At 43.9% G+C, this 26,165-nt stretch overlaps 1 protein-coding gene across 2 annotated transcripts; it reads right to left on the minus strand.

The window, feature by feature from the left end:
• On the minus strand, window positions 1–25,638 carry sars1 (seryl-tRNA synthetase 1). 2 transcript variants are annotated; one of them, XM_055654636.1, is made up of 11 exons: window positions 25,444–25,638; window positions 19,555–19,625; window positions 16,263–16,343; window positions 12,877–13,035; window positions 11,733–11,876; window positions 10,514–10,669; window positions 8,484–8,705; window positions 7,219–7,348; window positions 5,669–5,826; window positions 2,536–2,665; window positions 1–411 (listed from the first exon to the last, which is right to left on the minus strand). In XM_055654636.1, exons 1-11 carry the CDS (start codon window positions 25,577–25,579, stop codon window positions 257–259), a joined length of 1,542 nt encoding a protein of 513 aa, XP_055510611.1. In that variant the 5' UTR covers window positions 25,580–25,638; the 3' UTR covers window positions 1–256. The 2 variants fall into 2 exon arrangements, with proteins under 2 accessions (XP_055510611.1, XP_055510612.1); XM_055654637.1 differs by having other exon boundaries at window positions 25,466–25,595.
• Between the last annotated feature and the right edge of the window lie 527 nt (window positions 25,639–26,165).

Consider the following 26,165-nt stretch of genomic DNA (forward strand, 5'->3'; position numbering starts at 1 on the left):
TTAGAACCATGCTTATTTAAGCTGTTTATTATTGCAAATCATTCAAGAGATAACATTCTAAATTCCGAGCATATTTACTCCCATAAAACCTGTTCCACTAAATGACCTGTCGATGAGTGAACATTATCACCACATACATGATGCACTTCCCATTTTACTTAATATGGACGCCATTTGCGAGCAAGCCATCCACATGTAGTTAATTTGGACAATACCGACACTGATTATAAGTTAACCATTTAATTGAAAGCATTCATTAATTGTTGACAGACATGTTCTGTACTTTATTTTCCAAACTGGTGTCAGAGAATGCAGGTTTCTTCTTGTTTCCTTCCTGCTGCCTTTTCTGTTTTTTAGATTGTTCCTGGTCGATAGGTGCTGGCTTAACAAACTTGATCATTTCAGTCAAACCTGTTCAAAGAAAAAAAGATATGTATTGTGGATGGAACAATAATGAACTGTCATTTGCTGGCTTAATATTCAGCATACCTCACAGCAACAGTTTAAAGCTTTAGTTGCTTGCAATTGGAGCTGAAGATAGACACAAAATGCTGAAGTAACTCAGCAGGACAAGCAGCATCTCTGGAGAGAAGGAAATGGGTGACTTCAGTCTGAATGACCTGTTGGTTCATTACAGTTACATCAGCATTTTGTGTCGATCTTCGGTTTAAATCAGATCTGCAGTTTCTTCTTACACGTAGAGCATTGGACTTGAGAGGTCATGTTGCAGTTGTACAAGACGTTGGTGAGACCGCAGTTAGAATATTGTGTTCAGTTCTGGGCACCATGTTATAGGAAAGATATAGTCAAGCTTGAAAGGGTTCAGAAAAGATTTATGAGGGTGTTGCCAGGACTGGAGGGTGTGAGCTATAGGGAGAGGTTGAGTCTCTATTCCATGGAGCGCAGGAGGATGAAGGGAGATCTTAGAGAGATATACAAAATCATGAGAGGAATAGATCGGGTAGATGCACAGTCTTTTGTCTAGAGTAGGGGAATCGAGGACCAGAGGACATAGGTTCAAGGTGAAGGGGAAAAGATTTAATAGGAATCTGAGGGGTAACTTTTTCATACAACGGGTGGTGGGTGTATGGAGCAAGCTGCCAGAGGTAGTTGAGGCTGGGACTATCCCATCGTTTAAGAACCAGTTAGACAAGTACATGTATAGGACAGGTTTGGAGGGATATTGTCCAAGCACAGGCAAGAGGGACTAGTGTAGCTGGGACATTGTAGGCGGGTGGAGGGGCCTGTTTCCACACTGTATCACTCTACGACTCTATGTATTTGGAGCTGTATACATACAAGAGGGAGCGTGTCAAAATCAAGAGCTAAATCGTAGTTTAGTTTTTTTAAAAGAACACAAAGTGCTGGAGTAACTCAGCGGGTCAATCAGCATCTCTGGAGAACATGGATAGTGACGTTTCGGGTCAAAACCTGATCTTAGTTTTAAATTTAATTTAACAATACAGCATGGAAACAGGCCCTTCGGCCCACCGAATACATGCCAACCATCGATCACCCATTCGCACTAGTTGTATGCTAAAAACTCCATACAGACAGCACCCGAGGTAAGGATTGAACCCAGGTCTCTGGCACTGACGCAACAGCTCTACCTGCTGCGCCACCTTTTGAAACTTTATCTTTCAAAACAAATCATAAAGCAGGCAACAATCGATAGGAAGATCACAAGTTGAGTTTGCTCCACTCCAACTTGCAGTCCAGCCATTTGTCAAAATCTCAACTGCTTCCTCAGTCAGGGATAAACCAGTTTGTCATCGACACCCGCGTGGGATGGAGATGATAGAGGTATTGTTGATGACATTCGCCAGTCCCCACTCTTGGTTCTCCAGAAGTGCGTCATCTAAAACTATCTTAAATCTTTATTTATCTAAGTCACACACTGCTGGCTCCACATCTTTTAAATAGGAAACATGTATTTGATTAATCCACGTAAAATTCAGAAGGCAGAATATGCTTATTTTCTTGAATGCAAGGTCAAAATTGTGAAGTTTTCTACCCAAGTTCAAAAACAACATTCTACAAGGTTAGATTGTGGATCAGAAAGACTGTCTGATACTTCCCTTACAATGCTTTCAATCATCTGACTTCCATTCTCCACAATATCCGTCTGTGAAACTGATTAAACAAAAAGTCTCAAGTTTCTAGGTCCATAACGTAACGTTATGGTTTGCTTGATCTTATGTTCACAAGTCACAGGAGCAGAATTAGATTATTTGGCCCATCGAGTCTACTCTGCCATTCATTCATGGCTGAATATAGTTCCCTCGACCCCATTCTCCTGTCTTCTTTCCGTAACCTTTGTCACCCTAACCAATCAAGAACCTGTCAATCCCCGCTTTAAACAATACAGAATGACTTGGGCTCCACCGCCTTCTGTGGCAATGAATCCCACAGATTCACCACCTTCTGGCTAAATAAATGTTTCCTTATCTCTTTTCTAAATGTACGTCCTTCTATCTTGTCCACAGGTGAATAAAACAAAGGCTCGGTGCACTTGTTTACACTTCTGACACGTACCTGGTGGCATGTAGGGTCTTAGACTTTCCGGTATCACCACCCCATCTTCAGTCTGATAGTTCTCGAGGATGGCACAGATGACACGGGTCGTGGCACACATCGTGGCGTTTAACATGTGCACAAAGTCAGCCTGCAAACAAGAATTACCTTTATTCCACATCCTTAGCACTTGCATTTACATCCACACAGTGAAAAAAGCTTCTTCAAGTGATGGTTTTGTTCCTTCCTTCACCCTGTCATTACTTACTTTTATTCCTATCACTGAGGAACCACTAGAAAGTGATCAAAGGAGTAGTGGACACTGCCAAGTCCATCACAGGTATTGAGCTCCCCACCGTCCAAGGGACCTACAATAATCAATATGAAGAAAACTGTGACTTCCAGGTTCTAAACCAGCTTCTTTCCAGCAACCATCAGGCTCTTGAACGCTGCACAACACTAACCTCAGCAACTAAGATGATGCATTACAGACACCAGTTTTCTTGCATTAGCATTTGTTATTTATAGACCAGGAACAATTTACAGAGGCCAATGAACCTACGAACCTGAAATGTGGGTGGAAACCAGAGCATCCGGAGAAATCCCAAGCAGTCACAGGCAACACATACAAACGCCATCCCGACAACACCTGTAGTCAGGATTGAACTCGGGCCTCTGGCACTGCGAGGCAGCAACTCACTGTCCTGCCCCTAACTGGTTACATCAAGCACACCATTTATCAAAAGTCAATCTATCCTATGTTCAATGCTGAAACTTTCCCGTAAAATTCACTCGTGCCCCACTTAAAGAGAGATTCAGACTTCTACATGGAGCTCCCTGGGTAATTTCTGATGCTTTCAAAAACACTGCATAGCTGAATGAGTAAATATAAGTAAAGATGAACGGAGTGTTGGCCATTACCAAGCTAATGAAGGAGTCAGAATCTGAGCAGAGTTAGAGCATCTAAGTAACACTGATGCTTGGGTTTATTGACTCCCATGCTGGGAAAAACTCCAGGCAGTGCGTTCAGAAGGTGTTGTGGTTCAGCACCACAGCTCACTAGTTCCCTCTGCAGGAAACTACAGAACCCAACCACTGGTTGATGATATTCATGGAGACACAAGGAAGTACAGATGCTGGTTTATATACAAAAAGAGACACAATGTGCTAAAGTAACTCAGCGGGACAGGCAACATCTCTAGTGAACATTGGATAAGTGGCGTTTCGAGTCGGTGCCTGAAGAAGGGTCCCAACCTCAAATGTCATCAATCCACCTTCTCCAGAGATGCTGCCTGTCCCACTGAGTTACTCCAGCATTTTATGGCTTTTACTGTTTAAGGATTCTTTTGGATCAGATGGATGCTGGTAAATAATCGGTAAGGTAAACACTTGTATCAACCATTATTGGTAGAAACTTTGAATGTTATCAAAGGAAAAAAAAAGCAAGGCTGAGAACTGACACTGTTCACTTTGTTGACTTTACAGGCACATTAATATTGACTGCAGCTTGAGTCACGATAAGCTAATGCCGCATTTAATACAATTGAATACTGCACATAAAGCACTTGTATTTACCCACTTGAAAGCATCTAGGTCGAGATGACCCCGAAAGCCTCCAATAGAAGCGTGAAGAGAAGTATTTCACTTTTCATGGTAATATAAAACATATTATGGAACATGATGAAAAAGCATTAATGGACAGTTCAAAAGCCCAAGTGATCAGTCCAATATCAGCTTGGAACAACATTCAACTGGAAAACCAAAGTGGGTGCTTCCGTTTTCCGGGGCTGGTGCCAACACTTTCTGAAGATTTCAATCAGCTTTTTGCTGTTATGCTGATAGACATGTGTGCCGATCCAAGAACTGTGTTCATTGACTTTCAAGCATTTTTAGCATATTCCAACAGATGTGAGCAGGCAGTAGATCTATGGAAGATCTCCTTCCTTATGTTCCTCAAGATGATGACCATTCCAGCCACCCGATAATCAAAAAACAATTTCTGAGAAACTCCATAAAAAGCAGCCACAAACCATGGCTAGGGAGCTATGCACGACCTACCACTGATGTAAATTTGCCATGTGCCAAGACGTGAAAATGTAGTTACATGTTACTGACCAATGTGGTTAAAGGAATAACATAGATCATTTCCATCCTGGGATAAAGGTTCTGTCCAGCCTATCTTGGCCTCTTATAATTTCATAAACATGGGTTTCCCTTCAGCTTCTGATGCTCCAGAGAAAATAATCCAGGTTTGCCCAATCTTTCTTTACAGTATAACAAACACCCTCTAATCTAAACAGCATTCTGGTAGGTATAGAAAGATTTACAAAGAAGTTGCCAGGACTCAAGGACCTGAGCTGCAGGGAGAGGTTGAGCAGGATAGGACTTTATTAGTTGGAAATTAGGAGGAAGAAACATTATCTTACAGAGGTGTATAAAATCATGAAGGTGATTGCATGAATGCAGTGTTTTACCTGGAGTAGGGGAATCGAGAACCAGAGGACATATGTTTAAGATGGATGTGGGGGGAATGTTCAATAGGAATCCGAGGGGCAACATTTTTTTTTACACAAAGGGTGGTAGGTATATGGAACAAGCTGCTGGAGAGGTTGTTAAGGCATTTTTCACACAGAGAGTGGTGAATCTCTGGAACTCTCTGCCACAGAGGGTAGTTGAGGCCAGTTCATTGGCTATATTTGAGAGGGAGTTAGATGTGGCCCTTGTGGCTAAGGGGATCAGAGGGTATGGAGAGAAAGCAGGTACGGGATACTGAGTTGGATGATCAGCCATGATCATATTGAATGGCGGTGCAGGCTCGAAGGGCCGAATGGCCTACTCCTGCACCTAATTTCTATGTTTCTATCATAACGTTTAAGAAACATTTAGGCAGGTACATGGATAGGTTTAGAGGGAATTTAGGCCAAACACAGGCAGGTGGGACAAGGGTAGATGGGACAAGTTGGGTCAAAGGGCCTGTTCCCATATGGTATGACTCTGAATGTCTTCTGCATCCTCAATGGACAAATGTTTGGCAAATCTTTCATGTTGGAGCATTGAGGAAAGCTAATTGTTTGATGATCCCGATGCAAGTTTTACCTTCTGAAGGGTGTGCAATTCAGCACACATCTAGTCCTCGACCCCAACAAGTACTTACTTTATCCATCATTTTTTTGGTTTGTCCATATCTGATCCGTAGCCGCCGTGCTTGGTAATCTGTACAGTTTGAGCATGACACCAATTCCCGGTAGGCAGCAGATCCAGGGAACCAGGCTTCCAAATCCAACTTCTTACTTGCAGCATGATTCAGTGCACCTGGCAGAGCAAGAAGAATTAACTTCACAACCGTCTCCCTATGCAATAGCAACTCAAGAGGAATAAAAGAGGGCGGCTCCAAACGGAACACATAAACCTACCAGACCAGGAGGCACACAGCCACGCATTTAGAAATCCCTTTCAGACGTTCATCACAAAGCAGTTTTACAAACCCATCCTTGTTTACAGCAAATATCACCATTTAATCAGACAACAGAAGATGCAATCAAAATTGCAAGAACATTTCAGATGACACCCCCTCCCCAACCACCTCTTTCCCCTGCTCCAAATTCTGGTGCACATGCAATTCTCCCCCCACCCAAGTCATCTTGCTGCTTTCCCCTTCTCTGTATGCCTACCTATATCTTTATGGTAGAGGTGAGCATACATGTCCCACATTTTCCCCTTTTATCCCTCTCCTGCTTTACATTTCACTGCTCTTCTTTCATTTCCTGACACCCTTTTTCTCCATTTCCAATCGTCATCATCTGGAAACTTCTACCCATCTACCAATCACACCCCATTCCTTCCCTCCCAGTATCTCAGGCATCACATGGCTGTGTTCCACCCTCACTTCTCTGTCCCAGCTTTCTCCCCTGTTCCATCACTCTGAAGGACCCCGAACAGAATAATTGCCCATTCCCTGCCTGACCCACTGAGTTCCTTCACCCAAAAATTTCTCTATCTGTAGGTTGATCACCCGAGTTTGGGACATTTTGATATAAAACTTAATAGAGCACCGCTTACAAACACATTTCATGAAACATCAAGCTATTGTAATTTTTTTAACCATGTGTTGTGTTGCTCTCCTGTAAACTTTCAAATAATCCTATCACCTACCAGGTGAATGTGGCTTCCAAAATCTAAACTATATTCATGAAAACAACAAAATGTCTCACAGAAGGTTCATTGAAATATCATTTTCAAATATTTACTGTGTTCTGCCACTCTGAGCTTAAATTTACCAAAATTAGCAAGTGATAACTGACAACATATTTGAGTTGAATACTCCAAATCTAACAGATGATTGGAACAGCACCTCATATTCCGTTTGGGGAGTCTGCACCCCGGGGGCATGAACATCGACTTCTCCCAATTCTGTTAGTCCTTGCTGTCTCCTCCCCTTCCTCAGCTCCCCTGCTGTCTCCTCCCACCCTCCAGCCTTCCGGCTACTCCTCCTTTTCCCTTTCTTGTCCCCACCCACCCCCACCCCTGATCAGTCTGAAGAAGGGTTTCGGCCCGAAACGTTGCCTATTTCCTTCGCTCCATAGATGCTGCTGCACCCGCTGAGTTTCTCCAGCTTTTCTGTGTAACCTAACAGATAACAAATTGCATTTTGAACTGTTCAATCAGTAACCAGGATCAGGAGAAACAGTGTGACTGACCAGGTACCTGAAACAATATTTACAATGCGGTAAGGAATGCCTAGTGACTGGTAGAAATCTTCAGCAGTTTTAATCATTTCCTCAAACACATCCCATGACTTATTATCATGGGGGGACGCAAAAACAAATTGTTCGATCTGTAAAGACATAAAGTAAAACAGCCTTAAGTTACCAACAATCAAATGAATGTTTGTTTTGAAATAATATTCAAACTATTACTGTCAGATGAAACCATATAGAAATTCTGTGAAGACATTTTTTTTCATGCTACATAGGACGGCATGGTGGCACTGCGGTAGTTGCTGCCTTACAGCCCCAGAGACCCCTGTTCGATCCCGACTATGGATGCTGTCTGTACGGAGTTTGTTCGTTCACCCTGTGACATGCGCGAGTTTTCTAGTTTCCTCCACAATTGCAAAGACGTACAAGTTTGGTTTCAGTAAAAATCATAAAATTGTCCCTAGTGTGTAGGATAGTGTTAGTGTATGGGGATCGCTGGTCAGCAAGCACTCCGTAGGCCGAAAGAGCTTTTTTCACTATATCTCTTCATTAGAAAGGTATATTTGTAATCACCTAAATGTTATTTTGCTCTATTAAGCCCTACATCCCAGACTTTAGGGGAACATCAGGGGATCCTTGGTGCTGCAACGGTGGGATGATATGGAAGCAACTATATCCAATGCCTGGCATTGCATGATTTAATGAGGACAGTTACAAGTATCTATCCCATCCTCTCCTGAATTGGTCACCCACTTACCTCTAACAGAGGAGAATACTATGGAAGAGGAACCATGGATGACACTGATTGAATGAAAGATATAATATGCAAACAGGGCCTTTGGCCCATTGAGTCCATGCCAACCATCAATCACCCGTTCACATTAGTTCTATGTTATGTCACTTTCTCATCCACTCCGAACACACTAGGGACAATTTACTAAGGCCCTTAAATCTAAAAAACCTGCATGTCTTTGAGACGTGGAAGGAAACAGGAGCACCCAGGGGAAGCCCACAGGGTCACATAGAGAATGTGCAAACTCCACACACAGGTCAGGGATGAACCTGGGTATCTGATGCTGTGAGGTAGCAGCTCTACCAGTTTTGCTACTGAGCATCCCTTCTTCTTTTCCAGAACAGGACTCTGAAGACTGCAGCTGTATTGGCATAGGTGATAACATCTGGGTTACCTGTGAGACATGTATCGTACCATGCCACGTAATATACTGAGCTATTTTAGATGACTAGAACTACATTTCCTGGGGTTTGATTTACCTTCTCAAACTGGTGAACACGGAAGATGCCCCTGGTGTCCCGGCCGTGGGAGCCCACCTCCTGCCGGAAGCATGTGGAGAACCCGGCGTACTTAATCGGAAGATCCTCGGGCTTCAACCATTCATCCCTGTGGAAAGCTGCAATTGGCTGCTCGGAAGTAGCAATCAAGTATTTCTCATCAATTGAACTGTCCTCCGATTTCTCACTGCCCTTTCCGATTACCTACAGAGAAAAAAGGGAAAGCTGTTCAGGTTGTGTCATTTGTAAACCAGACTTATTGTTGTCATTGGTACACATAAATGCTGGAGAAACTCAGCGGGTGCAGCAGCATCTATGGAGTGAAGGAAATAGGCGACGTTTCGGGCCGAAACCCTTCTTCAGACTGAAGGGTTGTTATTGTTGTCATTAATTGCTGAACACGACAAGATGCTAGATATAGGGGGGCCCCCGATGGGGGTCCCTCTACGCAGGGATTCTGCCACTCTACATTGGGGACCTGGGGTGGAGGGTATTGCACCGAGGAGTTCCCTGCAACCTGTTTCTCTCGCGGTTCACAGACTCGCCAGCCGCCTGCCACTTTTGCGGGCTGGAAGAGTCTGTGTACCACGTGTACATGGAGTGTGTGAGGCTGCAGCCATTGTTTGAATATCTAAAGGGGCTGCTCCTTGCCTTCTGGCTGCATTTTTCACCCACCATCCTCATCTTTGGACACCCTGTGCGTAGGGGAGAGGGTAGGGCTGAAGATGTCCTGGTTGGGTTGCTCCTGGGCCTGGCCAAGCTGGCCATCCGCGAGTCACGGCGCCAGGCGGCGGAGGGCTCTACCCGGGCCAGCTGCCTGCCCCTTTTCCGGGGATATGTCCGTGCCCGGGTGGGATTAGAAAGGGAATACGCCCTGTCTGTGGGCACCCTGAGGGAGTTCAGGGACCGCTGGGCTCCGCAGGGTGTTGAATGTATCCTCAATAAGGATTGTATCATAATTGTATAATAGTTTATTATGGATATATGTTTGTATTGTATTTATGGTGGTGGGTTCTGGCTTGTTTTATTGTAGTGTAAATATTGAATACATTTTTTGATTAAAAATAAAAATAAAAAAATAAAATAAAAAAAAAAAGATGCTAGATATAATCATAGAACATAAACTACAAAGCAGGAACACGGGCCAGAGGGCCCACAATGTCTGTGCCAAGACAGACTAATCTCATCTGTTTGCATGTGTTCCATATCCCTCTATTCCCTGCATATCCACATGCCATCCTAAAGCATTTTCAATGAAAATATCATATCTGACACTATCATATTACCACCATCAACGGCCACACACTTCAGGCGCCCATCACCCTGTGTAAAGAAACCTGCCCTTCACATCCCCATCTCATCTTAAAGCTATGCCCTCTAGTCTGATATTTCCATGACATTTAGTGTTGCCATTTAGGAAAAAGGATTAATGGGTTTTTTACTACTTTTCGCAATCAAGAAACAACCATTGGGACCCCAGCTTTCAATTATTCCACGGTTCTGCCATTCTGATGACAGCCTCAAAACTAAAGACATACTACAAACAACATCAGCAACTTAGTGTATACATGTGTAGTGTAGACACTTTTCACCTGCCAATGCAAAGCATCTTCATACTTATTCGTCAAAACCCCCAATGTAATTATCAATATCAGTATGCACACATTCTATATCAAAGTGCAACTGAGGGTTGGGAAAATAAAATCCAAACTGCGCCCAGTGATGGCTCAGTAAGATCAAATCATTCATCACGGTCCAGGGAGTTAAAGTGGGACATTTTTGTTTCAATATATTAGACGACGCATATAATGCCAAAGTAATTGAGAAACCCTAATGTCTCTTCTTAAAGTTAATTGTATTTGACTTGAAGCAACGCTGCTTAACGAAGCGAGTTCAGTTGTGTCATAAGTGATGATTAATATTTCTGACAATTCATTCAGTTGCAACATGAACGGTCCCAGAGCATATTAGTGTGGGGATTTGTAACCAGATAAAGCACTGTACTTCGGTACCTTGTAGAGTTCATCATCGAATTGACTAAGCTGTGCAACTTCTTGCATCACCTCTTTTCTCATGAAGAACGGTGTATAGAGTGGAGTGTACCCCTGGCTGCTCAGGCTCCGCAGAGCATGCTGGATCAGAGCTTGTTCAAGAAACACCAAAGGACCCTGCAAAAAACAATCAACACACGATGCATATTATTATTTGTCTACCATTGTGCCTCCTGTTATTATTTTTATTTAATGCGTAATTACATTCTTATTATCTACGCTCATAACTGCACTGTTTGTCAGAATGAAATTTTCCTTTGGATACTCCGGGAAGGAGGTCTACAATGGGATTGCCAATGAAACCCATTGGGGTCGAGGGGGAAAAATAGATCAGCCATGATCGAATGGCACTGCGAATTCAATGGGCCGAATGGCCCAATTTCATTCCTATGTCTTATGGAAAAAGGTTTATCTTATCATCTTGAGTAGACACAGAATGCTGGAGTAACTCAGCGGGATAGGCAGCATCTCTGGAGAGAAGGAATGGGTGACATTTCGGGTCGAGACGTTCTTCAGTCTGAAGGGTCTCAACCCAAAATATCACCTTTTCCTTTTCCCCAGAGATGCTGCCTAACCTGCTGAGTTACTCCAGCATTTTGTGTCTATCTTCAGAACATCTAATTGCCAGAATGACAAGATGGAACATGGGAACACCATCACAAACAAACCGCAAACGGTGCAAAAAACGAAGTGCTGGAGGAGGAACCCATTGATGAGACAGCATCTTTAGTTTAGTTTAGAGATACAGCGTGGAAACAGTCCCACCAAATCTGCGTTGACCTGTAAATTAGTTCTATGTTGTCCCAGTTTCGCATCCCACACACTAGAGGCAAGCTATAGAAGCCAATTAACCTACAAACCTGCACATCTTTCGAATGTGGGAGGAAACCGGTGCAGCTGGAGAAAACTCTTGCAGTCATAGGGAGAACGTACAAACTCTATACAGGTAGAACCCGCAGTCAGGATCGAACCAGGTTGTTTGGCACCAAGGCAGCAACTCTACCAGCTGCGCCAATGTGCCACCTTTCGTCACCATTAGTCTGAAGAAGGACCCACACCCGAAAAGTCGAGTGTCAATTCCCTCCACAGATGCTGCAATTCCTTACATCTCCAAGTCAGGCTGTACCGATTTATAGAAAACTGAATTTAAAAGCGGTTGTTAATTCTTATGAACACTCACCTTCAGGAAATAGCCTCGGCTCCCGGCCACTACAGCTGCTTTCTCTCCCTCAAAACCATCGACCATTACCACCAAGTCAACGTGAGAGTATTTCTTTCTGGATGCACAATCTCCCCATGTTTGCTCCACTCTATTATCTGCATCCTGCAAAGGGGAAAGACAGAACACTGGTAGAACACTTCTACATTTCCTATCTTAAATAAGATACAAACAGAACCTGTGAAATTCAGCAATCAAGCACTAATCTTTCTCCCTGCTGACTGGCAATACTCACATTACAACTGGTAGTCTGTGTACAAATAAAGTTAGACAATAATGGAACGTTACATTTAGGCTCTAGAAGAAAGCCATTGAATTAGAATGAGATGCAATATCTGGAAAAAACATCAATTTTTGTAATACAATTTAAGTTATCCAGCGTCATTCAGAAATCACTCAAATTTCTCAGACGCAAGAGATGAAAATTATTTAACTTTAATGCTTGACAGGAAATTACCCAGCATGTGAAAACTGCACTAACAGCAAACTGGTCTGTGGTGTATCCAAAATGGTCTGTGTAGATCTTATGAAATCAGGCAAACTCCATCCTCCAGTGAATGTAATGTGACCAAACATCTTGGAATATCTCAGAGCTACCAAGTTCCTTAGTTCTTAACTTTCATTCACATGCCTTTTCACTCAATCTTAATCCTCACCTCGTCCAAGGGGTTGGCCAGTGGTGATAGCCCCCTTGTTTTAGCCTTAAAAATGGGGAAGCTTCGATTTTGCAAATCAAAATATCTTAATATTATCCAGTGGAGTGAGAAAATAAGGTTTCTTTTCAGCACCTTTATCATTAATCCAAACCCCTTTTGTATTAGATCGAGCCAGGCAGCATCTCCAGAGGACATTGATAGATGACGGTTCGGGTTGGGACTCTTTGTCAAACTGCTTTTGCATTAGTTGGACACCATTTTGTTTTACTCTACAAGATAATTGCACCAAACTCTTTAGAGATGATTAAACCCGAGTTAAATACAATGTTGTTAAATATAAATAGAATATTGTTTATTTTCCATAAATTCGGGATATAGTTTTAATGCTGAGGCATTTAAGTAAAATAAATACAAATTAAATGATGAAGCAACGCGAGCCATGTTCTTACCTCATCGTTGCTGATGGGTACAGAGGGATGCAGGATGTTACCAATCTCCCTCAGACTGTCCATTCTTTGGACTTCCAGTTTCAGCCGTTCATTGTCACATTTTCCAATGGCTTCATCAATGAGGACACGTATTTTCTTGATCTGAGTTACAGTTAAACCCTGAAAAATTCAAAATTTTCTGACCATAAGATAAATGATGGCATTTTACATAACATTATGAGGGAGAGAAAGAGTAGTCAGTCTTTATCCCAGGGTAGAAATGTCAGACACTAGGAAGGCAGCACAATGCTGAAATCTTGAGGGGATAACTTTGTTAAAGGGGCAGAGTTAAAGTATAAAACAATTTTTTTGTTTTACAATGTTGGGTGCCTGGATCACACTGCCAGAGGTTGATAGTGGAGGCAGACTATAGTGACATTTAAGAGGCACTTGGACACATGAAGAGACAGGCAAAGTATGGATCATGTGCCGCTCGATGAGGTTAGTTTAACTTAGCATCATGGGCAGCAGACAACAAGGGCCGAAGTGCCTGTTGCTGCACTGTACTGTTCATTGTTCTATGTTTATAAAGCTTTACAGAATATGCTGCAGTCTATCGTTGCTTTAATTGAAATCACTACTACAAAATTACTTTCAACTCTGTGAAACTCCCATGTTTGGCCAAGCTGCCATGTAAGTCATAAGATCATGTGATAGTAGAATTAGGCCATTCGGCCCATCAAGACTACTCAACCATTCAATCGTGGCTAATCTATCTCTCCCTCATAACCCCATTCTCCTGCTTTCTTCCCATAACTTCTGACAACTGTACTAATCAAAAATCTATCTATCTCTGCCTTAAAAATATCCACAGGCTTGGCCTCTACAGCCTTCTGTGGCAAAGAATTCCACAGATTCACCACCCTCTAACTAAAGAAATTTCTCCTCATTTCCTTCTTAAAAGAACATCCTTCAATTCTGAGGCTCTGGAGGTGAACAGTTAATAAAATAATAAATGTTATGAAAGTATTGATTCACACATACTGCTTTATTTTCTCTAAGGATATGGAAGAAGGGAAGGTGTTGGCTGATGTGTCACTGTCATACAACCTCAAGGTATGGAACGAAGCCGACAGCCATAAAAATGCTTTTGTGAGACCACCGATGCCCAAAAGCTACAGATGAAAAAAAAACGAGAAACGTTTTCCAATTTAATTTAAAAAAGTCCCATTATTGATTGTTAACCATCTCACCAAAATGGCCTGATTGTAATAAAACACAAATGCAATGGTGCAATTTGTTTAGCCTCTTATATTGCAGGTATAAATTATTTATTTTGGTCTGATTACAATCTGCCACATATTATTAAACTGAATTAATTATAGGGAAGCCAGGTTTAAATAAATAGCAGTGAATGATAAAAGGCTTTTCAGATAAACACAGGAAATGCTGGGAACATTCAGCCTGTCATGATGTGTTAGTAAGGTAAGGAATAGGACTACTGATTCAGGCCAAGGACCCTTCAGAATTAAAATTATTTTAAAATACTTTCACTTATTGATTATTGACTTTTCAGAAGTCTAACCTTGCCCTTATACACCTGTTTAAGTTTCTATCCATCATGAACTGTATAGACCCAAGGAACTGCAAATGCTGGGTTACAAAAATGGACATAAAGTGCCGGAGTAACTCAGTGGGTCATACAGCGTCTGTGAAGAACAAGGATAGGTGACGTTTCGTGTGGGACTCAAAACACTAATGGGTGCTTTATCGCTGCCAATCAGTCCACTTTTTGTTTTATTCATGTAAAAAGATGACAACACGGAAAAAAAACTGCAACATAGCTCCGATAGCTAATTTATGCCTAGCATTTTCTGACACAACTGAATCAGATGGTATAGATGCCCCACTTTCTTCCCTTCCCATTCAAGACAGCGATTTACAATTACTTTCCTTACTGAGTCCACTCAGATCATGTGAATGTTGTAATCATATGAATGGGGCATTTCCCAGTTATTACTCGCTCTTATAATGCCCCTGTCCCACTTAGGAAACCTGAACGGAAAACTCTGGAGACTTTGCGCCCCACCCAAGGTTTCCGTGCAGTTCCCAAAGGTTGCAGGTGGTTGCAGGTAGTGGAAGCAGGTAGGGAGACTGACAAAAACGTCCGGGAACCGCACGGAAACCTTGGGTGGGGCGTAAAGTCTCCAGAGGTTTCCGTTCAGGTTTGCTAAGTGGGACAGGGGCAGAAGTGTACCAACTGGAATTTCTTCATTTAAAAATATATAAACTATGAAACAAGTGTACCACTGTAGCCGATAAGAGGCTATAATATGGCAACAGGTCCTTCAGCTCAACTTGTCCATGCCGACCAAGACGCCCATCCCGAAGACCTTGATCTCCCTTCGCTCACCATCCCACAATTTCTCTAAAATCTGCTTAATATAATTCATTTGGAGCTTCCTAAATTATTTTAGCAAAACACCCTGTAATTTTAAGCTGCCATTATGTTGGGTGGTACAGCAGTTGAGTGGCTGCCTCATTGCTCAGGGACATGAGGAGAAAGCAGGAACAGAGTACTGATTCTGGATGATCAACCATGATCATATTGAATGGCGGTGCTGACTCGAAGGACTGAATGGCCTACTCCTATGTTTCCATGTCTATGGGACCTGGGTTAAATTCTGATCATGTGAAGTTTGCCCAAGGGCTTTAAAATTAAGTGAATCAGTGCACGATACTTTCATGTTTAACTTTTTTTTAATTCAGCAAGAGTACCTAAATTAGTACAGGATATTTTTGAATGAAAACACCAATGTTCGAACCATGTAAATACTGGGCCAAAAGAGCTGGAAAAAGACTGGGTAACGTATGGCAAATGACTCAACTCTTGACAGCCCCAGAGACCTTCCATCAGCAAAGTGTTCGTGTCAGGGGAACAAAATTCTCTCCGTCTGTAGAGTTCCAAAAACAGCGGCTCATGAGCATCCAGGGCAAAGACCGTTGTGGGGGTAATATGATCCACTGCCCTCATCATCATTCCCTTCACCACCAGCACAGAGTGGTTGCAATATACTTTAGAGATACAATGTGGAAACAGGCCCTTCAGCCCACACCGACCATCAATCACCCTGTGCACTGACACTATCCTACACACTAAGGAAAATGTTTACATCTTTTTCACCGAAGCCGATTAACCAACACACCCATGTGTCTTTGGAGCGTGGGAGGAATCTGGAGAAAACCCACGCGATTACAGGGAGAACGTTCAAACTCCGTACAGACAGCACCTGTAGTCTGGATCAAACCCGGGTCTCTGGCGCTGTAAGGCAGCAACTCTACCGCTGCGCCACTGTGCCGCCCGACAGTAGAATCAAAAGACAACCATCGACCAAGTAATAACTTACACATAAAATGTCAGCATTGAGATCATCCAGGTTCTGTGTGTTTTGTGGAAGCACATCACTTTCACCAACAGGTTCCTTCCTCTGTGGAAAAACACATCTGTAAATACTAATTTCATTTTTTTTTTAAGTTTAAATAATTCACCGTAAATTTGCTGAACACTAGATTTTTGAATTTTGAATATCAATTAATTGTCTGGTGGGATAGGTGCAAGCATGTTTGTTCAATTATAATTCACAAGATCACCCCAGGTTTTACTTGTCAGTACACAATTTCAACAACTATCATTCGTTGAACGCGAGAGCATGCAAAGCTACTAAATATCAAAACAAACTGACCCCACACAAAACTGCTACCATTAATAACCACACTTTGCCTCTATTAAAGCAACCAATTTGGAATCTACCTTAAAATTTGATCGCTAGTCCCACAGACCTTATAGCCATTTATGCGATAATTTACCAAGGGCTTTTAAGGTAATCAAGATCCACGATATCTGTGAAGTCAAATTAATGATTTGATGAGTCTGGGCCCTGGCTGTGGTAGCACTCTTGCCTCGGAGTAAGGTGGTCGAGGGTTGAAGCTCAATTCTAGACATTGTAGCACACAATTTAGGCTGACAGTTCATTGCAGTACAGAGGGAGAATCACATTGATGGAGGTGCAGCCTTTATGCTGAGAAATTCAATTGAAGCTCTGTCTTATTTTTCAAGGTGTTCCTAAAAATAATTATTCAGTCCCTGCATTATATATTCCTCAATCGAAAAAGATGAAATTAATTATTGTTGTTTGTGGGACTTGTCCCGCACAATGTAGACAGAGGAACTGCAGATCATAGAGTCATACAGCATGGAAACATGCCCACACCGAGTCAAGTCAAGTTTATTTGTCACATACACATACGAGATGTGCAGTGAAATGAAAGTGGCAATGCTCGCGGACTTTTGTGCAAAAGACAAACAACAAAACAACCAAACAAATTATAAACACAATCATAACACACATATTCTTTTACATAATAAATAATGGAAGGAAAAACGTTCTGTAGAGTTAGTCCCTGGTGAGATAGGCGTTTACAGTCCGAATTGCCTCTGGGAAGAAACTCCTTCCAAAACCTCTCCGTTCTCACTGCATGGCAACGGAGGCGTTTGCCTGACCATAGCAGCTGGAACAGTCCGTTGCAGGGGTGGAAGGGGTCTCTCATGATTTTGTTTGCTCTGGAGTTGCACCTCCTGTTGTATAGTTCCTGCAGGGGGGTGAGTGAAGTTCCCATAGTGCGTTCGGCCGAACGCACTACTCTCTGCAGAGCCTTCTTGTCCTTGGCAGAGCAATTCCCAAACCAGATGGTAATGTTCCCGGACAAGATGCTTTCCACCGCCGCTGCGTAGAAGCACTGGAGGATCCTCGGAGACACTCTGAATTTCCTCAATTGCCTGAGGTGGTAAAGGCGCTGCCTTGCCTTACTCACGAGTGCTGAGGCGTGTGATGCCCATGTCATATCATCAGAGATGTGGACTCCCAGATATTTAAAACAGTTCACCCTATCCACAGGATCCCCATTTATCCTCAATGGAGTGTACGTCCTCGGATGATGTGCCCTCCTAAAGTCCATGATCAGCTCTTTCGTTTTTTTGATGTTCAAGAGGAGGCTGTTATCCTGGCACCAGAGTGCTAGATCGGCCACCTCCTCCCGGTAGGCCTTCTCGTCGTTGTCTGAGATCAGGCCCACCACCAGTGTCATCAGCAAACTTAATTATTGAATTGGGGCTGAACCTAGCCACACAGTCATGTGTGTACAGGGAGTACAATAGGGGGCTGAGGACACAAACCTGGGGCGATCCTGTGCTCAGGGTGAGGGACTCCGATGTATTCCCTCCCATCTTGACTACCTGGGGCCTGGCGGTGAGAAAGTCCAGGACCCAGGCACACAGGGAGGTGTTGAGCCCCAATTCCGTTAGCTTCCCGGCCAGTCTGGTGGGGACTATCGTGTTGAAGGCTGAACTGTAGTCTATGAACAGCATCCTCACGTAGCCCCCCTTCTGGCTGTCCAGATGGGAGAGAGCGGTGTGCAAGACCTGGGAGACCGCATCGTCCGTGGACCTGTTCGGACGGTATGCGAACTGCAACGGGTCCATGTTCCGAGGGAGGAAGGCGCAGATGTGATTCTTCACCAGCCTCTCAAAGCATTTCATGACTACCGAGGTAAGGGCCACCGGACGGTAGTCATTCAGACAGGCTGGGGAGGCATTTTTTGGTACCGGTACAATGATGGATTTTTTGAAGCAGGCAGGGACCACAGACTTGTCCAGGGAGAGGTTGAATAATGTAGTGAGCACTGGAGCTAGCTGCGTAGCACAGGACTTGAGTACTCGCCCCGAGATGCCATCGGGGCCTGCAGCTTTTCTCGTGTTCACCCGTGTCAGTGCCCTCCTCACGTCGTGCTCGGACAGCGAGAATGTGTGCACATTCCTCCCTTCAGCTTCGGTAGCCAGCCCGCTGGCGGTATTGTCGATAGTCGGCAGACCTGGAGTGGTGTTGCCCCTCTCGAAACGAGCGTAAAAGGAGTTCAGGTCGTCAGCTAGGGAGGTGCCGGCACATGCGGATGAGGGAGGGGTGCTTCGGTAGTTGGTTACAATCCGTAGCCCCTGCCACAGGCTTCTGGTGTCCTGCTGCTCCATCTGTAACTCCATCTTGTCCCTGTACCTTCTCTTTGCGTCCTTCACCGCCCTTCGCAGTCGGTAGGACTCTGCAACATGTCCCATCTACACTAGTCAAATGCTGGCTTGAATAGACGCCAGTTTACAAAAATATACAAGTGCTGGAGTAACTCAGCAGGTCAGGCAGCATCTCTGGAGGACATGGATAGGTGACGTTTTGAGGGACAACCCTTCTTCAGACCGATTGTAGTAGGGAGGGGGAGGGAAAAGAGTTCACTCCTCACCTCTCTTTGACATACGTTTTGTCTCCTTTTTATCTCTAGCCTTGGTTCACACATCTCTTCCAGTTCCCCCCCACCACAATCAGTCTGAAAAAGGGTCCTGACCCAAGACGTCACCTTATCCATGTCTTCCAGAGATGCTGCCTAACCAGGTGAGTTTCTCCAGCACTTTTGTTGACAAAACATCTGCCATGTTTAACTACAGCCATAATGAAAGAATCTTCCTTTTTAAAAAAAACCTTCAAACGAGGCAGTCATACACAGTTTAGTAAAGACACCCTCATGATACCCAGTAGAAACCTTCTTTGAGTTACACGAATAACCATTTCTGATATTTTATCAACAAGATTAATTTACCTTCATTTTTTCACCAATTGTTTTGCTGCAAAGGTTTTTCAATTTGTTTAAGTTGTCTGCACGGAACCGACCTGGTTAAAAAAAGGATAGAAGTAGAAAATATGACTGCTGCACATTTTATCTGAATCAAGAACAAGCTGTGAACAGTGGAAAGCACTGATATTAAATGTTGTAATTGCCTTCCATTACCACATCAGTTCACAAACACTTCATTTAAATCAATCTGCTTTGTGCATGTTAAGTGACATCTCAATTTTTGTTATTTGCACTATAAAAATATTATCTTGTATCTACACAAGAACACAGAAAATTAGACAGTGGAATAAAATGTTTTGAAACATCAAAACACTAAAAAATGTAGCTTAATAAAAAATTAGGTTTAGGCCTGAATTTGTTTTGTGGAAATTAAAGACCAAAAGCGTGATGTTTGAAAATTTATATTTGACTAATCCTGTGTTTAAATGAGTGGTCAATGTTGTGCCGTTGAAGGCTGAAATTAAGTTAAAATTAATAAAGTGTATAGAGGACATAGAAACATAGAAATTAGGTGCACGAGTAGGCCATTCGGCCCCTCGAGCCTGCACCGTCATTCAATATGATCACGGCTGATCATCCAACTCAGTATCCCGTACCTGCCTTCTCTCCATACCCTCTGATCCCCTTAGCCACAAGGACCACATCTAATTCCCTCTTAAATATAGCCAATGAACTGGCCTCAACTACCCTCTGTGGCAGAGAGTTCCAGAGATTCACCACTCTCTGTGTGAAAAAAGTTTTTCTCATCTCAGTTTTAAAGGATTTCCCCCTTATCCTTAAGCTGTGACCCCTTGTCCTGGACTTCCCCAACATCGGGAACAATCTTCCTGCATCTAGCCTGTCCAACCCCTTTAGAATTTTGTAAGTTTCTATAAGATCCCCTCTCAGTCTACAATTCTAGAGAGTATAAACCAAGTCCATCCAGTTTTTCTTCATAAGACAGTCCTGACATCCCAGGAATCAGTCTGGTGAACCTTCTCTGCACTCCCTCTATGGCAATAATGTCCTTCCTCAGATTTGGAGACCAAAACTGTACGCAATACTCCAGGTGTGGTCTCACCAAGACCCTGTACAACTCCCTGCTCCTATACTCAAATCCTTTTGCTATGAAAGCTAACATATCATTTGCTTTCTTCACTGCCTGCTGCACCTGTATGCCTACTTTCAATGACTGGTGTACCATGACACCCAGGTCTCGCTGCATCTCCCCTTTTCCTAATCGGCCACCATTTAGATAATAGTCTGCTTTCCTGTTTTTGCCACCAAAATGGATAACCTCACATTTATCCACATTATACTGCATCTACCAAACATTTGCCCACTCACCCAGCCTATCCAAGTCACCTTGCAGTCTCCTAGCATGCTCCTCACAGCTAACACTGTTCCCCCAAGCTTAGTGTCATCCGCAAACTTGGAGATATTGCCTTCAATTCCCTCATCCAGATCATTGATATATATTGTAAATAGCTGGGGTCCCAGCACTGAGCCTTGCGGTACCCCACTAGTCACTGCCCGCCATTGTGAAAAGGACCCGTTTACTCCTACTCTTTGCTTCCTGTTTGCCAGCCAGTTCTCTATCCACATCAATACTGAACCCCCAATGCTGTGTGCTTTAAGTTTGTATACTAATCTCTTATGTGGGACCTTGTCGAAAGCCTTCTGGAAGTCCAGATACACCACATCCACTGGTTCGCCCCTATCCATGCTACTAGTTACATCCTCGAAAAATTCTATAAGATGCGTCAGACATGATTTACCTTTCGTAAATCCATGCTGACTTTGTCCAATGATTTCACCACTTTCCAAATGTGCTGCTATCCCATCTTTAATAACTGACTCTAGCAGTTTCCCCACTACCGATGTTAGACTAACTGGTCTGTAATTCCCCGTTTTCTCTCCCTGCGGTGGTGTTTGTAAAGTAGAAGGAAACTTACCCATGTTGGGTCCTCATTGTGAGGCCAGGCAAGTACACGCGGAAAAAAAAATTTTGCGGTTAAAAAAATAATAATTTTGGGATCCCATTGTAAAATCATAGCGACATCGAACGAGTCTGAGTAAGTGGAAAAGTGGGGTTTTTTTTGTCAAGTTTAAAGCGTGAATAACTTGTAAAATATACCATCAATCTGAACAAAACTTGTTTCATTTACATCGCAAGACACTGGTGAGTAAGGTGGGCCAGAAATGATAGCGCTATCGTGTACCGTTGTGGCGGAGTTTCCGGGAACTCACGCAGACAAACAAACAAGATGAGAGTTTTAGTAATATATAGATTGGAGATGCCATGATTAATTAGTTTGTGGATGACACCAAAATGATAGATGTGATAGTGTGGTAGATCGGTGAAAAAGATTGTCCGAATCCATAATGGGATATAGATCAACTAGGAAAATGGACCAAGAAATAGCAGATAGAATTTAACTCAACAAAGTGCAAAGTGAAGCAATTTGTGAAGTTAAACCAGCACAGTGAATGACAGGGTTCTCACGAGAATTGCAGAACAGAGAATCTGGGATGCAAGTTCATGGTTCCCTGAAAGTGGAGACACAAGTGCTAGACAAAGTGGTGAAGAGGGCAATAGCATAGTACATAGAACAGGACAGCACAGGAATGGGCCCTTCGGCCCAAAATGGCTGTGCCGAACATGATGCTAATTTAAAGTGATCTCATGTGCCTGTACACGATCCATATCCCTCTATTTCTTGCACTTCCATCTAAGAGCCCTTAAATGCTACTATCATATTTGTCTCACCACCAGTTCTCTGACAGTCTTACTGTCTCTGACTACATTTTATCTGTTTGCTTTCCTGTTACTTTCTCCCAGCCAACAATGATCTATTCTGCATTTGCCTTGAGCTCCTTCCCTTTGTCCTATTTTCACACCTTACACTTCCTTATCTATGTATCTCCCTCTCCCGACATCAGTCCGAAGAAGGGTCTCGACCCGAAACATCACCCATTTCTCCAGAGATGCTGCCTGTCCCGCTGAGTTACTACAGCATTTTGCGTCAATCTTCGATTTAAACTAGCATCTGCTGTTCCTTCCTACACAAGACTAGGGGGTTCACTTGCTGACTGTACGATTCATTTTTACCCCAGAAATGAAATGTTTTTTTCTCCATTCAGCCACAGCAAATTACTAAACATAAAAACACAAGTGCGTCAGTGTGTTTTAATGAATCATTGGTTGGTACAGTTCTGTCTCTGCTCTGCTCTGTCTCCGACCGGAAGGCATTGCAGAGGGTGGTGAAAATTGCCCAGCGCATCACCGGTTCCTCGCTCCCCTCCATTGAGTCTGTCCAAAGCAAGCGCTGTCTGCGGAGGGCGCTCAGCATCGCCAAGGACTGCTCTCACCCCAACCATGGACTGTTTACCCTCCTACCATCCGGGAGGCGCTACAGGTCTCTCCGTTGCCGAACCAGCAGATCGAGGAACAGCTTCTTTCCGGCGGCTGTCACTCTACTCGACAACGTACCTCGGTGACTGCCAATCACCACCCACCCCCCCCCCGGACACTTATTATTATTTATTCAAATCGTTTGCTATGTCGCTTTTCCTGGGAGATGCTAAATGCATTTCGTTGTCTCTGTACTGTACACTGACAATGACAATTAAAATTGAATCTGAATCTGTACAAAGATTGGAATAAAATACAACCAATGCAATCAATTTCCTGAACTTAAAGATATGCAGCAATGTATATATAATTGCCGGCATTCAGAAAGAATGACAGCACCAAGCCCCAGATTTTAAATAAGTGCACATCATATTTTTATTGTCTTTTTATTTACTACAGCAAGACGTTCTGTCCAAGACCAAGTTACATCATCCATTACACAACCCTGCACTGAATATAGTTCCAGGAAATCTGCAGAACTTAGTGCAGCAAGTAATGATTTTACAGAAATACAATGCCTTCGTCATATTTAATTTGCAGCCTTGGAGTTTGATTTTTTCCTTTTTATTAAATTTAGAACAACTTATTGGCATAAACAAATTTCAATTTCAAAAGGTGTAAAAAATGAAGGACCTCAATTGCTCCTAGGATAAAGGCCCCACTGCAATTTAAATATAGTACCAAAAATATGTGATTCACAAAAACACAGATTTAAATGTAAAAAAACTCAGAAAATCGAAAATGAAACACTGGCTTGCGAGATTGCATCAGATTCTGCAAGCTAACCACAGACACCCTGTGGAACTGCATGCTTACTGCATCAAGATCATCCATCACTTTATGGAGTTGTCTGTAAGAGGCCAATTTCACATAAAATAATCCACGCCTTACAGTACGCAGAACAACTGTAGCATCTCTGGGTTGTTTTAGTAAAAGCCAGATATTCATATTTACAGGCAGTACTAGACTTTTAAATACTGCATGGTACTAACTTCAAATATAAAGGAGACCATGAGATTGTTACTAAATACTAAATCATACCACACTGATTGAACGTTGGTTGTAGTTCAGGATTCAGCAAGGAATATTATTGCTTAGCTTGGCCAATTGGATTTCAGTCCATCATGAGTGCTGACCTCGCCACCATCAAAGGGATTTACAGTTGCTGCCAGCATCATCAGTGACCCACACCACCCTGGCCACACTCTCATTTCACTCCTGCCATTGGGAAGATGTCGTAGCCTGAATACTGAAACGTTCAGGTTCAGGAGCAGCTACTTCCCAACAACCATCAGGTTATTGATCACTACAACCCCCAAATAAGCTCCAAACTACATACTGTGGACCTGGTGGGCATTGTTTGGGTCTATGCACTATTATTGTTTGTTCATATACTGAAATGTTGTTGTTTATTACGGCATTTACAAAGTACAGTATTTACATGTCTGTTGCAAGTAAGAACTTCATGTTCCATTTTGTGACTGTCACAATAATTATTACTGTCACAATAGTTACACTTCTTCTCGTACTATAGTTGCTACCTGAACTTCTGAATGTTTCTAACATTTTCTATTTTTATTTAACATCTCAGGTTTATTTAACCCTCCCCACCAGGTCCGAGCAATACAGTGGAGAGAGAACGAAGGTTGGTGCTGCATGTTGGGAGTCCTATTGGTAAGCCAGTGACCTGAAATGTTAAATGTTTTCACCTCCACAGCTGCTGCCTGACCTGCTGAGCATTTATATCTCTCTGCTGTTGGTTCTGATTTGCAAAATCACTGATATTTGGCCTGTTAGGGAATGGGACACCATCCCCACCAGGTCAGAGTCAACCTACCACACTGTCGGTAATGACCCCCGCCAACAAAGGACACAATTGACCGTTAACACCTGTCCGTGTCCAGAATCTGATAGCTCCCCGTGACAGGGGTTGAGCCAGGGAAGAGGTAGGCACAGCAGCCCCCTTCCCCTTGCTTCGTGACCACAGGAGGAGCAATAACTTCCTCCCCACCCACTCCACTACTCCCCATCCCATCTAACCTTCTACCCCACCCCATTACCTCAGCCCTGCTCCCACCCACCACATCATCCCATCCCCCTGCTCTCACCTTACCCATCATCCAGTACTCTGCTCCTCGCCCCTACCCCACCTAACCCTCTATTCACCAACCCAGCACCCCTCCTCTGCTCTCCTCATCCCTCCCCACCTCCAACTCCCCCCCCCCCAACCTCTGCACCCCATCCAACACCCCCCCTTCCCCCTGCTCCCCACCCTCTACCCCCCCCCCCCCCCTCATCACCCCTCCCATGTTCTCCCCACCCACTACTCTCCCTGCTGTCACGTCCCCTCCCCATTGCCCCTCGCCTGTCCCCATCTCCCCCCCCCATCGCGTCCCCCCACCACCATTCCTACTGTCACCCTCCCCTCCCCTTCCCTTCCGCCCCTGCCCCGCACCCACATTTCCTCCATTCCGTGTCCACCTTCACCAGCCGGTCGACCAGCGACGCGTCCTTGAAACGCTGGGTCTGGTTTTGGCGGACGATGTCAGGGTCGCCGCCCTTGTCCACACGGAACAGGTCGAGGTCCAGCACCATGTCGCCCGGCTGCAGCTCCCGCACCGACCCACCCGGGCATGCGCACTGTGCAGCCTACCAACGCCCGGCAGCGGTGAGCATGCGCACTGTGCAGCCTACCAACGCCCGGCAGCGGTGAGCATGCGCACTGTGCAGCCTGCCAACACTCGGCAGCGGTGAGCATGCGCACTGTGCAGCCTGCCAACACTCGGCAGCGGTGAGCATGCGCACAGTGCATTCTACCGACACATGACGACACCAGCATGTGCACGCCCCCGCCGTCGCCCGCCACTGCTGGGCATGCGCACACCACAGCCTGCCGGCAGCTGCCGCCGTTGAGTATGCGCACTTCGCAAGTTGCCGCCGCCGCAATCAAGCGGCGGAGACAGCGCCACCAGCAGGCACCTGAGTGCACCGGCAGTGCAAACGCAAGGGAACTGGTAGACAATAAGGAAAATTACCACAGGGAGGCTGTTTTAGGAAGGGTTTTACTTAAGATGTTGTCTCTCCTCCCCGTCATACCATCATGTAAAGAGGGGGGCACATTTCTGCAAGCATTGAATTAAACTAAAAAAAGGACACAAAGTGCTGGAGTAACTCAGCAGCA

The sequence above is a fragment of the Leucoraja erinacea genome, chromosome 24, assembly GCF_028641065.1.
Source record: "Leucoraja erinacea ecotype New England chromosome 24, Leri_hhj_1, whole genome shotgun sequence".
Taxonomy (NCBI): domain Eukaryota; kingdom Metazoa; phylum Chordata; class Chondrichthyes; order Rajiformes; family Rajidae; genus Leucoraja; species Leucoraja erinaceus.

Excerpts from the sequence above, each read along its gene's own strand:
- sars1 (XM_055654636.1), bottom strand. The coding sequence starts at position 25,579 with ATGGTGCTGGACCTCGACCTGTTCCGTGTGGACAAGGGCGGCGACCCT. Across the intron at positions 16,344-19,554 it reads CAATTGGTGAAAAAATGAAG|AGGAAGGAACCTGTTGGTGA; the intron begins GTAAATTAATCT and ends GTTTTTCCACAG. Across the intron at positions 10,670-11,732 it reads GCCGAGGCTATTTCCTGAAG|GGTCCTTTGGTGTTTCTTGA; the intron begins GTGAGTGTTCAT and ends TGTTTTTTGCAG.